Consider the following 12,997-nt stretch of genomic DNA (forward strand, 5'->3'; position numbering starts at 1 on the left):
CTGTGACAGGGAGCCTGGCCCCTGCCCAGGTTTGTGGGGCAAGTCACATTTTCCTTCTCAACCCCAAAATTTGGCTCTAATCTTAATGGGGATGATCCTGCTGCTGAGACTGACTCAGGCCCACCTGAGTTTGGACCCTGCTTTATCACAGGATGTGTCTGTGCCAGCTGTGAAAACAGCTTTAGCTTTAAAAAAAAATAAATAATAAAATCCTGAGTTATGGAGCCCTGCTGCGGTCCCTTGGAAATAATCATTGCATACACTGGTTAATTGTTTATCCATTAACCAACTGTGTCAATTAATGTGACAAAGAACCCAGCTGTACCTGGCACAGTGGGGAGGAGAGGAGGAGGAGGGAGGATGAGCATCTCCTCTCTCTGTTGGCTCCTCTCTGTTGCTCTTCCTGCAGCCCTGCTGATGTGGTATTTGTCTGCTGGTTTCCTTCAAGTGTAATTGCTGGCATGGCACGTCCAGAGTGTGTTTGGGCTGGTGTTCTTTTTGACCGTGGAAAATTTCTTTTGGAAAGGACATTACATTTCCATGAAGTAGAAGCATCTTCTCATGGAGGAAAAAAATTTGTTTTGTTTCTAAATGTGAATGTACACAGAAATACAAAGCAAGATGCTACTTTATTTCCAGCTAGAAATATACAAAAAAAATTCTTTGCATGAAGTACTGAGTGAGAAATAGGATTTTAATGTAGGTATGAGGGTAAAGTGAGGCTCTGGGCTCCCTCCTGCCATCCCCAGGGTTATTGGGAAAGCCTGGCAGCATGGCCTTCCTTGGGAATGCTGTTTATGTATGCCTGCTTTCCAGGGAGAAAATCAAACATCCAAAGCCAGTCTATATCAGGTGGAATGACTTCACTCCAAACAAATGAAAATGTACCTTCTGCTCACTGAATAATTGAAGTCCCTTGCAGTACATTGTTAGAATGGGAAAAGTGTAAAGCTTCCAAGGGGGAGAGCTGGCTTTCCATGAGTGGTGACAGGGGAGGTGTGGGACAGTGCCAGTGCCAAATTCCTGCTGCACAGAGAGTGCACGGGCTGGGTAGGGTAACATCAGTGGGGTGAGAACAGTTTGATAATTGAAACAAAATAAAGTATAGTAATAATTGTAACGAAAGGGGAATAATGGAAATAAATGATGCATGATACAGCAATTTCTCACCACCCCCTGGCCAGTGCCCAGCCCCCAGCAGCAGTTGGCACCCCCCAGCCAATTTCCCCAGCTGATATGCTGGGAATGGTGCCCTGTGGACTGGAATGGGATTTCCCTTTGGCCAGTTTGGGTCAGCTTTGCTGGCCATGCTGCCCCCACAGCTTTTTGTGCACCTCCTCATTGTCAGAGCCTTGAAAACTGGGAAGTCCTTGAATTAAGGGAAGCAGAACTTAGCAACAACTCAAACATCAGTGTGTTATCAATAGTCTTCTGGTCCTAAATCCAAAACACAGCACTGTACCAGCTTATAATAAAATTAACTCTGTCCCAGCTGAAACCAGGATGTTGCCCCAAAGTTCAGTGTATCGCTGGGAAAGGAGGTATCCACATGTGTGTTTATATTTGAATTGTTCATGCAGGGCTCTTGAAGTGGCCTGGGGGCCCAGTGATTCCCTAGTCTGGTCCTAAAACCCTCTGTGCTCTGGTGGCTGTCCCTGCCACTGGTGGAAGGTGACAGAGCTACCCAGGCCATTGGAGCCCTCACTCCCAAGATGAAACTGTTGCTTCTACATTTACTTTAGAATGAGAGAAGAGATTGACCCAGTTTTTCTTGATTCAAGTTCGTGTGCAAATGGATTCTTTTTTCTGAAGGCAGCTGCTTCTAGCATGTTTTCAGGCATACATGGTATCAGCCTTGTGTAATAATGAAATAATGGACTTGTTTCAAGAGGAAACAATAATAAAGAATGCTCTTTCAAAAGCAGCTAAACACATGATTTATTAAAATGTGAAATTATTTCCAAGTTACAGCATACCCAGCTCTTGTTGTGGAGCTCACACAAGAATAACGGCACAGTGTTCTTTGCAGAACTTAACATCAGAAATGTCACACTTTTTTGGAAAAATCATTCTTTAACACAATGTAAGAGCTTCCAGAAGGATAAATGGGCATCCTTGTATTGGCTTCTGTAAAATGTTGCCAGTTTGTCCCATCCATATTTTTTCAGGGTAGCTGTGACATTTATTGCAGAGCAGGACAAAGATTGAAGGGACTTTTTATCATCATTAGGGCGATGCCCAGGAGGAGCTGGAGCCTGGCTGTGTGCAAGGACCAGCAGCCAGCTCCACAGCCCCACAGTGAGATGCAGAGCCTAGAGGAGGAAGAGGAAGAGGGTTTGCCAATATTCACAAGCAGGAAAGGCTTGTGCTAGTGTCAGTGGCCATGCCTCGTATGTCGATTTACTTTTGTTTCCTTATTATTTTTGGCTTCTTCCTTCCCTGTTTTTCTTGTGACTCAGGCTCCTGGAATGGATGGGTGGGAATAAAGATGGGAAGTGCTGTAGCCACCAGTGCCCAAACACCTCTAAGTGCCACTGCCTGAGTGCCCTGAGTGGGCTGCAGCCTTTTCCCTGGCTGTGTCCCCATCCCTAAGGGACAGTGGGCTGGTCCCCTGCCGCCACCCGGGATGTTGGAGGGGTGAGCACAGAAGATGTGGGATCCACCTTGTTGATCTCAAGCTTTCTGTGGGGATCAGGATGCTCCTGACCCTGGAGAGGAACCTTTAGAGCTGTAACTTTGGAGCCTGCTGAGAGGATGGAGCCGTGGGAGAGCACGAGGCACGCAGACACCACAGGCGGTTGTGTAAGGAGCATAGAAATAGAGGAAATCTTAATAATGCTGGGAGTTTTTAGCACTGCTTCACTCAAAGGAAGAACATGTAGCAAAAACTCCCACTGATTTTCTGAGTGAGCTTTTCCTTCATGTAGCCTGACCTGGGAAACGCTGCACCAGGTGAATTAAATCTGGGATTTGGCCAGCCAGTGATATAGCTGAATATTTGCTATTGGGTGTGTAGGGTAGGATAGTTGGGAAGAATGTGGGTAAGGGGATGGAAGGAAGATGTGTCTATGCATTTCCAGTGGTTTCCTTCAGCCCTGTGTTGCAGAGAAGGCGCTGACAGCTCTGCTCTCTCTCCGCAGCGCCCCGCGGCTCCTGAGCGCAGGCCCCTGAGATGTCTCTGAGAGCAGAAGGCCATGCAGCCACATCCACGCTGAAGAAGCTCGCTGCAGACATGAGCAACATCATCGAGAGCCTGGACACCAGGGAGCTCCATGTGGAGGGGGAGGAGGTGGACTCGGAGGTGCTCACTGACCCCAAAGGCACCGGTGAGTCGACTCCCCTGTGTCCTCATCCCATGTCCTGCCTGGCTTTTATCAACCTGTTGGCAGGGAGGCTACAGCCTCAGGGGTTTTACCAAGCCCTGCATTGACCCTGATTTAGAACCTGGAGGCTCTTAATACTTGAGCTTCTCAAGTCAAGTCCCTTCTGTGTAACCTTGTCTTTGAGCTCTCTTTAATAAAAATTGCTCTTTTGCTGGAAGTAATGCTGTATAAATCCTCCCATGTTAAAGCATTGCTGTTGGCTGCCTTTCATGCCCTGTTACCAGGCTGTTGAGCTAACAGATTTGTGGGTTTGTGCTCCTTGCAGTGTGCATTCCCTTCTCTGCCATCTACCACACCCATGGGTTCAAGGAGCCGGGCACGCAGACGTACCTCTCGGGATGTCCTGTCCGAGTGCGTGTGCTGGAAGTTGAACGCTTTACTTCCACTAAGAAGGTCAGAACTTCACAGATTTTGTTTGATTTCTGTAGAACTCTATTTAAAATGCTGCCTTAATTTTGTGCTTGCTTGTTCATGGGCTGAGGAAGCAGCAATGCCTGTGTCTCAGAAAGTGCTTAGGAGAGAAGGTTGTCTGTCTATTTATAAAACCTAATAAAGCAGAACAAGAAATTGTGAGAGACAATAATCCTTAAGTAAAGCTGAATAAAGGCTCTTTAGATGAGCAGCTGCTTATTTAAGGAAAATGGCTTATTTCAAAACTTGCATGCCATGTGGTGATGCTCTCCCCTGCAGGTACCAAGCCCCAATGTTTATACCATCGAGCTGACCCATGGAGAGTTTGTCTGGCACGTGAAAAGAAAGTTCAAGCACTTCCAAGAGTTTCACAGGGAGCTGCTGAGGTACAAAGCCTTCGTGCGCATCCCTATCCCCACCAGGAGGTGAGTGTGGACACAGCTTTGGGGGGTGTGATCTGTTAATTTAATGTCTTATCTATTTAACTTCATTGGTCCTATTTGCTTTGCTGTAAGGAGGAGAGGGAAGAAGAATTCAGTCTCCATGAATATTTAGCAGCTATGATAAAAATATTTAATCTATGTGTTCAGCAGCCATAATCTAAGTGATGCAAATATCTCTCTGCTGACGCAGAACACGTTGTCTCCTGGGTCATCAGCTTTTGAGCTGGATTTGCCTTGAACTTGGGGAAGGGTTATGATAATGCTAATGGAAATTGCTGGAGCTTTGTGGCTTTCTGACAGTGTGGGCAGGATGTGGGAGGCATGGGGGTCCCTGGCCAGGCTGGCCTTGGTGCTTGGGATGGCTGGAAATAGAAGAGGAACAGGAATATAGATGTGAAAAGAAGTGGTGAAGGAGAGTGAGAGCCTTCTGATGTAGAGAATTCTTGGGAACATTATAGGAAAGGTAAAATTATGAGAGGTTAAGAGCTGGAAGAACGTAATGCCCTTAAAACAGGATGTGGACTCCTTTTCCTTATGATACCAAAAGCTCACAAATCAAACTGATACTTCTGTGTTGTGTTTTGGTTTTAAGACACTTGGAGCATACTGGCTTCTCGGATAGAAAAAATAAAGGCATTGCAGCAGAAGGGTTATTTATTGAGGCATACAGACACTTGCAGCACTGAGACTTGATGTTGGGGTGTGTTTTTCCTTGCAGTCACACAGTGAGAAGACAATCCATCAAAAGGGGAGAGCCGAGGCAGATGCCGAGTCTGCCACACACCGCAGAGAGCACGGTGCGGGAGGAGCACTTCTCCAGCAGGAGGGTAAGAGCCACCTCCCTGTGGGGGCCAGAGGGATGCTCTGAGGTGCAGAGAAGCCTGGCAGGTTGCTTGCAAAGCCACACACCATCAAAACCCTTGTTTGGTATCATTACAGTATTTTTCTTGACAAAGTTTGGCTGTACAAGTCCAGCTTTATTGCCAAATTCTCTGCTGCACAATGATGAGGGTGCTGCTCCTGGGGTTCATGTGGGCAGAGCTTTCCTCTGCTGTTGAGGAACACTGTGATGCTGGGAGTGGTGGTTCCCCTCCTCCCACCTGCTCTGATTTAAAGATAGACAAGGCAGTTTTCAGAGTCAAGTTGCGTGATGGAGGCAGCCCCGTGGCCATCAAAATCTGAGAGATTTCAGTGCCATCCCCCTCTGAAAGAAGAGATGACAGCCAGGCTATTGATGCTGAAGTGGGTAATTTTAGCCCAGGCACACGTGTTCTGTGTAACTTCATCAGATGTTAACAGATGGGCCCTTCCCTGGAGAGGGTGGATGTCTTCCTACCTCTTCATTGCAGCTTTGCTGCTCACAAGTTAAAAACTCCATGTTTGTTCAGGCTGTGCTTATCGTTCTCTTTCTGTTGCTCCCTCCCTCCTTCCCTCCCTGGGCTTTGTGCCACTGGAACTTCAAGGCCCAGAGGATTAAAGGATTGTGTCTTGTGGCTGTGCCATGCAGAAACCCTGCTGTTCACAGCTTCTCTGATGTGTGGAAAGTTTGAGGAGAGAGATGTGGGTTTAAAAGAGGAAGAAAACTGTTGTATAGATGCTTTTTATTTTTTAGCCAATGTTTCCTTTCAGTTTGCTTCATGTCCTGTAGGACTGTGCCCAGTTTCCCATGCCCAGACAGTCCAATTTTTTCTTTTCCCTTTTATCATGAGGATGGTAAGAGATTACTTCTCCCATAATGGTTTCTTCTCTTCTCCCTCCCTGGCTGGGAGGACAGGCCCAGCCACTGCTCTCTCTGTGTCCTTGGGACAGGACAGCATGGTCCCTGTGCCACGCACCCTGTGAACCTTTTGTTTTGGTTAAACAGGCTCTCTCAGTGCCTCTGAGCCTGTTTTCTCAGAAAGCTGATTCCTGTGGGCCAGAAACAATGGGGACTGATTTGGTATTTAAAATTGTTCTGAAACTTTAGCTCAGTCATAAAAGTTTACCTCCAAGGTGACCCTGCCACGGAGCAGGTCTGCTGGTGGAAGATGCAAACACAGGACTATGAACAGTAAACAACCTGTTTATGGCCAACTGTTTATGGTGCTGAGCTATGATATCCTGTGAGCTCATAATAATGGATTTATTTATCCATTCAAACTGAAAAGTGGGTCTGATTTCTTGATTGCTTCCTAATTCCAGACAGTTGGGTTACAGGAATTTTCAAGAAAAACCTGCACATCCTATCTAAAGTTTCAACATTTTAATTGTAGAAACAGCTGGAGGACTACTTGACAAATATCCTGAAAATGCCAATGTACAGGAACTACCATGGAACAGTAAGTAGAAATTACTTTGCTTAATTGTCTAAAGAATATTCCCTTTACAAATGCTGAATTCATTGGAAGCAAACATGCAGCTTCTGCAAGAAACATTTTGCAGCTGTTTTGTGAGCATTTTGGCTTAGCTGATTTCTCCAACACAGATGTAATATGATTAAAACCAAAGGAATGACTCAGTGGTTGCTAGTATAGCACAGTGATAACCTCCTCAAGCTGGTTCAGTCCAGACAGCTGGCTGTACATGTATGATATAGTGAGATTCTGTTCAATTCTGCAGACTGTGTAAGATGATAAGTTACAGTTCTAAATACTTAAAAAATTGGAATACAAACCATATTTGTATTTGCTCCTTCAGTCTGGGCTTTGTGTGTGGTTCTGGGTGCAGATTTGTCTCGGGTTTCTATTCTGTGCAGTTTCCCTGGACATTAGTGATGTTGAGTTTGTGTGTGGGGGATACCCAGAGAGGTGAGTGTTTTGTCAGTTCCAAAGGCTTATTTAAAGTTGGCTTATTTCCCAAAGTCAACACTGTTTGAAATGAGGAGAGATGTCAAATCCAGCTTCAGGCTTATTTTAAGCAAAAATATTTCTTTCGAAATTCATCCTCGAATGTTTCTTCAGAAGTCCTCACCTGTCAGCTGCAGCTGTGACATCTCTTGGGGATGGTAATTTATTTCCCCTTTTTTTGGCTGCATAATGACTGTGTTACTTCATCTTTTGTGTTACCAGCAAAATCTGATGCACGCACTGAGTAGCTGCCAAGTTTGGTGACATTTCTGAGCACAGAGTGATAGCTGGGAACACCTGGTTTTCAAACAAGCCAAAAATACAGACTGAACTTTGGGTTTCTGCAGCAGCCACTTCTCTTCCACTTTGGCTGTTGTTAGAAATTCTTCTATTTTGCAGGATTTCCGTTGTGTAGAGATGTTGGGCAGCTCATAGCTGGATGTTGTATATAAAAACTTGAAAACTGTGCGTGCTCTATTGCAGAGCTCAGTGTTGAGCGCTGCTTATTCCATGGGACAAAGGGCCCATTGGGGTTGGCCATTGCTCTCTGGATGGCAAGAAATCTTCAGGCTGAGGCTGAGGAAGCTGCATTCCTTAGAGTGCTTCTTTAGGGGACAGGCTGTGGAGCTTAATTCCAAAGCAGTGAAGAGCTGCATGTGGAAAAGAGTCATCTTTTGTTCTAGAAGCAGGATTGGGATAACTTGGCAATTTTGATCAGTAGCATATGCAGAGCGGGGGAGAGTTATTTTACAGTGTGGATCCATCTTGTCACTTTTAGGCAGGCGTTGCCTTTTTGAAATATTTTGGAACATTTCTGCTCCTCTGAGAACGTGGGTGATGCTTTGGCCAGGCTGTGGTTTGAGACAAGGCTGCACAGGGGGGGCTGGGAGAGGAGATGGGCCAGCCCTGCCTTCCCAGCAGCTGTGGGGTGCTCCCTCCTGGGCTGAATCGCCCTTCTGTCCCCAGCCCCTGGAGCCAGATGTCCCTTTTGCACATAAATTCTCAGTTCATTGTTGGCTTTCACTGCATTTGGCCGCAGAGGAGTGTTCAGGGAGGATTTGCTGCCCATGGTGGCGGCGGCGCGGGTCCTGCAGGCGATGCTGGAAGAAAGCACAGGGAAGGAAGTGCTTCCTTTAAAACAGCACCCAAACCACCCCCACCATTCTCAGAGGAGACTGAAGTGGGAATTTCTGGCACTTTCCCTGCAACTGTATTTGTCCTCCTGAGAACAAAATGAGGGCTTTGCTCTTCCTGTAGTTGAGAAGCCTTTTGCTCGGATGCTGACAAATGCTGTAACTGTCTTAATCTTGGAGCACATTTGGACTTCTTTGTGTTCCTCTCATCAAATCCATGCACTGAGGACTTTTTTAAAATCAGGAACTCAGTTAAATCAGGCATGGAGTTGCAAAGGCAAGCTGAGACCTGCCTGGAGTGTAACCCTTGGTCATTGTGAAGAGCCTGCTTGGGTCAGTAGCATCTCTGAGGAGATGTTTTTTACATCTGAGCTGCACAATTTAATGAATTTGCTTTTTTACTTTTTTTATTTTGCTTTTGTGGTTAATTTATTATTTGCCAGTGAGAGCAAAGTGCTTTATACACTATCTGGAGGATGTGCCATGCACTAAGACAGTCAGGCCTGCCAGTCAGGCTTGTGGTTTTGCCCAAAGACCTGAAGTCACTGATTGGGTTAAGGATCAGGTCCACAGTGACTACATGGCATTGGAGAGGTTGTACATCATCTAGCTTTTTATATTTAATATTTTTTAAATGATTTGATTTTTGTGATTAAATCTCATGTCTTCTTATTTCCAAAACCTTTTTTATAGTACTTTTGGGCTGAAGTGCTTTAAGACAATTACTGTTTTGGGAATCTCGGTGTGTTAACTGTTCACACTTCTTTTTCTGAAAATTGGAAATTAGAGGAATATAGCCTCAAAATGTTGAGGCTTAATTGGATTCTGTTTAAAAATTTTAGTAATTGGATCTTTGCATTATTTTTGTGCAAGCTCCCATACTTGCAAAAGGAAAAGTAAGATTTGATTGGATTGTATGTGTGTAATGTTTTGCATGAACTTCAGAGAGAGTAAAAACCTCATCTTAAGTAGGAACAGCTGAGAAGTGAGAGAGGCTGCTACTTTGCCTCTGATACAGTTGCAGATCCTTTGCTTGGATCTTTGTGGAGGTCCCCACCCAACCCATCAATATTTCAAGCTATTACACTTGAAATGCAGCACGTTTAGGGCTTTTTTAATGTGTATTTTATATAAGCAATTTTTTCTTTGTGTAAGAAATTGTGCTGAACAATATAATTCTGGAGAGTGTGTAATTCCATGTTATTGCTAGTGACCAGTGCTAATCAGCTTTTGATGCATTTCTGAACCCACTAAATAAAGAACAAGGGTCATAATGAAAAAAATACAGCATGGAGAGGCTGAATCCTTTCTGAAATGAAGATGCTCTGTGAAATTTTGACTTGCATAAATCATGCATGCTCCACATTGCTGGCAGGACAGGATGGTTTGAACACCTTGCAGCTGGTTCTCCACCTTCCACAGCCTGTCCTCCTGCAGCCCATCACTGCTGTCTGCCACAACAATGTCACTGAAGCTGCATTCTCCTGGCCATACCTCATAGCACAACCATCCTGCTGCGGGTCTCTCTGAAACCAGAGTGGGATGCCAGATCCCAGGGAGGCAGCTGGGCAGCACAGGAATGCTGATGTGACCGAGATGAAAGCTCCTGCCTGCCTCTCCCAGCCTCTCTGTGAATGATGAGCACCTCAGATGAGACACTGTGACAGTAAAAATAGCTAATTGGAACAATTAATCATTCCATCAGATGTTTTGCTCTACACTTGGGAATTTTCCTTCTAACTGCAGGAATTTATTTAAGTTTTTTTTTTTTCACAAACCAACGCTTGATCAATGTGTTGGATGGGCTCCTGTCACTGCTGTTCAAGAGACTGCTTGGCTGAAGATGAGGTGGCTGTGCTGCCAGACAATCTTTCTTTCTCTTTTATGTAGTGGTAGTTCTGTTTCTGCAAGAGGAAAAACCTCTTGGTTTTTCTTTTTGCTTCTTTGAGTACAATTATTTCTCTGCATGCAGTGCTCCTCAAATTCCTACCAGCTTTCTGGTTCCAGCCAGCATTTTCAAAGGGTTTTGACATTTCTGTGCTTTTTTTGTGTGTGTGCCCACTGTGAGAGACATGTCTGTGTTTCTGATTTGTCTGATATGAAATGCCATGAAGTTAAAATGGGATCCAGACAAAGAACTGGCCTGAAATTTTGCTTGGGACCTCTGATAAGGGCTTGGAGGATACACTGGATTTTTTCAGGCACTTCCCACCCTGCTCTGAGTGTTGCTGCAGAAACAGCTGAAACGTTCATTGGTCACACCTGGTGCTTTTCCAGAACGCTTTGGGAGAACAGAGAGAGCAAGATGGTTGGTAAAATAACATGGAATGACTTGTTCTAACCACTTGCTGAAAACAGGCTAAAATCACCCTAAAATCAAAGCATTAGGATTGAGTAGAGGTTACTTTATGTCCTTGAGATACTCAGAGGAAAGCAGTTGTGTATTTTGTTCTTCATGGCCGTGGCTGATAAGAGAAGTTTGGGAAATCCCAGGAACAGCTGAGCATGAGGAGATGGAAGGATCTTCAGTTCTACTGCGGTTTTCTGGGAAAAAATGATGGTATTGGGAAGGGAGCCTGTGCTAACCTCATTGTAATGGCAAGACAGACTTTGACCCCAAATTTACTGATGCTTTTTGTTATACTTAGTGTCTGAAAATGTCTTTGAGAATTAGGGCTCCACCCATGTAATTCCTGTGCAAAACTGGATTTTGCTGATGGGGGCCCTGAGGCTGGTTTGCCAAAGAGAGATGACAGTGGCCCTTTCCTTGAGAAGAGAAAGCCTTTTCTTGGAGTTGCTGTGGGTACAGGTGGGCATATCCTGAAGCTGGTGCTGAGGCTGCCTCCTGTCCCCACTCCAATCTGCAGCCCTAGCAGGGTTCATTGCCAAAATGTGCTGTTAGAGGTTCCCTCTGCCTGGCCAAGGGGACAGTGACACCTGCCCTGAGCACCCTTCTGCACTTGGCCACCTTGCTGTGCCAGTAAATTAGAAGTGCCTGGGTGCAGACAGGGTTCTGCTGTGTGACCCCTTTGCAGGGCTGTGCCTGCCCCAGCCCTGGCCTGCACAGGACACCCTGGGAGAATGTTTCTCCCTGCTGAAGGGGCCCAGAGCTAATAACCAGCAGACTGCCAGGAATGTCCTGCTGTGCCAAGAAAAGCCTGCTCAGTTGAAATTGCCCAGTGTCCTATTTTTAGAGGTGAGCGTAATCATGCTGAGCTTTCTCACCAGCTTTGCTCACTCTTATGTTTCCTGCAATCCTGCTGAAGCAGGAGGAGCCATGAGGAGGCAGGTTCCTAGACTTTGGGACTTGAACTTGCTCTCCTCCTGCCCCACTGTGGTTTTCCTGTGGAATTTTGGTTTTGGAGCCAGTTGGCAGTGATGTGTGTCCAGCACTGCCCTGCTGCAGTGGCCTTGGAGGATGCTCATGGGCTGTGGGGCTGGACCCTCCTGTGGTGTCTCCATGGGGTTGGGGACTTAAAGGGTGCTCCCTGCTCTGGGCATGTGTCCTCATTTCCTTTGCAGTCTTGCTTTGAGGGTCCCTGGAGGGAGGAGAGGATTCAGGTAGACAGCCAAGATCACACAGAGTCCTGAACAGTGTCAAACTTGAGTCTTTTTTCAGCCAAAAATCCAGGAGGGAGAATACCAGGGAGTCCCTGTGATGCATTTAAGTGTAATTGTCCTGAAATGTGTTCTCCAAAGTACAGCTAAAATAAACAAACAGAAAACTCAACCAAAATACTTTCCTTGGTCTTCTTGGAGATGCTTAAGTGATGGTGGATAACATCTGCTCTGGATGTTCTGTAGGTCTTTATGGCTGGTCACATGGATGAAGCAAAAATTTTTGTGGATTTCAGGGTTATAAAGATGGGGGAATCTCTTTTTCTTTCCCAGATGGAGTTTGTTGGAGTAAGCCAGCTGTCATTCATCCACGACCTGGGACCGAAGGGCATGTGAGTTGTGAGCTGTCTTTGTGAGTTATGATTCACTAAGAGCATGGCTTTATACATAAATACTGTTAAAATTAATAGCTTTCCTTTCTCAGCACTAACTGTCTGGGGAATATTTTGCCATCTAGATATGAAAAATTATTACTGTTCAGACAGAAATGCTACAATTTGGAGAAAGGTTTTTAAGAATGAGCTGCTTTACAAGACAGTGTTTACAGGGCTTCCATTTTTCCCTCCCTGTTGGGCCACTTAATTTTCTGCTTCCAGTGCTGTAAAATGGGACCCTGTGCTTCTTAAAACTCCATTATTTTCTTCTGGGGGAGGGTTATTTTTGCCCTTCATCCAGCTTTTAGGGCGCAGCACAGAGGCTGCTGGGGCACAGTTGCAGAGCCAGCCCTAGGCACAAGGGCTGGGGGTTGCAAAGCCCCCAGCAGCTCCAGGTGATGAGCCCCATGTCTCACCCTGCCCCTGTGTGTCCTTGCAGAGAAGGGTTCATCATGAAGCGCTCCGGGGGCCACCGCATTCCTGGCCTCAACTGCTGTGGCCAAGGGAGGATGTGCTACCGCTGGTCCAAAAGGTACTGCTGGGCTGCCACGGGGGGGATGTGCTCCCTGGCACACAGAAATCCCTGCTTGTCTCCTTCTCCCAAAAATCTGTGGGAGAGAGTCTTGCTGTTTTTACGAAAGCTGCAGATTTGCAGGTTGGAAGGGCCCGTGGGCTATTTCCCGCCTCACCCTTCCATCTGGTGGGGTTTTTTTTCTCCTTGGTGAGTTCACAGAAGGGACATGTTACTCCAGAGAAAACCTGGGATTTCCTAGAGTTGACAGAAATGACTGTGCCCAGCTTTCCCTGCTG

General features: G+C 45.9%; 1 protein-coding gene across 3 annotated transcripts in view; it reads left to right on the top strand.

The window, feature by feature from the left end:
* PLD1 (phospholipase D1) overlaps positions 1-12,997 on the top strand; it is a 62,858-nt gene that overhangs the window by 13,766 nt on the left and 36,095 nt on the right. For all 3 annotated transcript variants that reach the window (XM_058812639.1, XM_058812637.1, XM_058812638.1), the window contains exons 2-8: positions 3,141-3,326; positions 3,649-3,776; positions 4,074-4,219; positions 4,956-5,064; positions 6,490-6,555; positions 12,087-12,145; positions 12,627-12,719. In XM_058812639.1, the coding sequence (XP_058668622.1) occupies positions 3,173-3,326; positions 3,649-3,776; positions 4,074-4,219; positions 4,956-5,064; positions 6,490-6,555; positions 12,087-12,145; positions 12,627-12,719 (755 nt within the window). In that variant the 5' untranslated portion in view covers positions 3,141-3,172. The remainder of the gene's footprint in view (positions 1-3,140; positions 3,327-3,648; positions 3,777-4,073; positions 4,220-4,955; positions 5,065-6,489; positions 6,556-12,086; positions 12,146-12,626; positions 12,720-12,997) is intronic.

The sequence above is a fragment of the Ammospiza caudacuta genome, chromosome 11, assembly GCF_027887145.1.
Source record: "Ammospiza caudacuta isolate bAmmCau1 chromosome 11, bAmmCau1.pri, whole genome shotgun sequence".
Lineage (NCBI taxonomy): Eukaryota > Metazoa > Chordata > Aves > Passeriformes > Passerellidae > Ammospiza > Ammospiza caudacuta.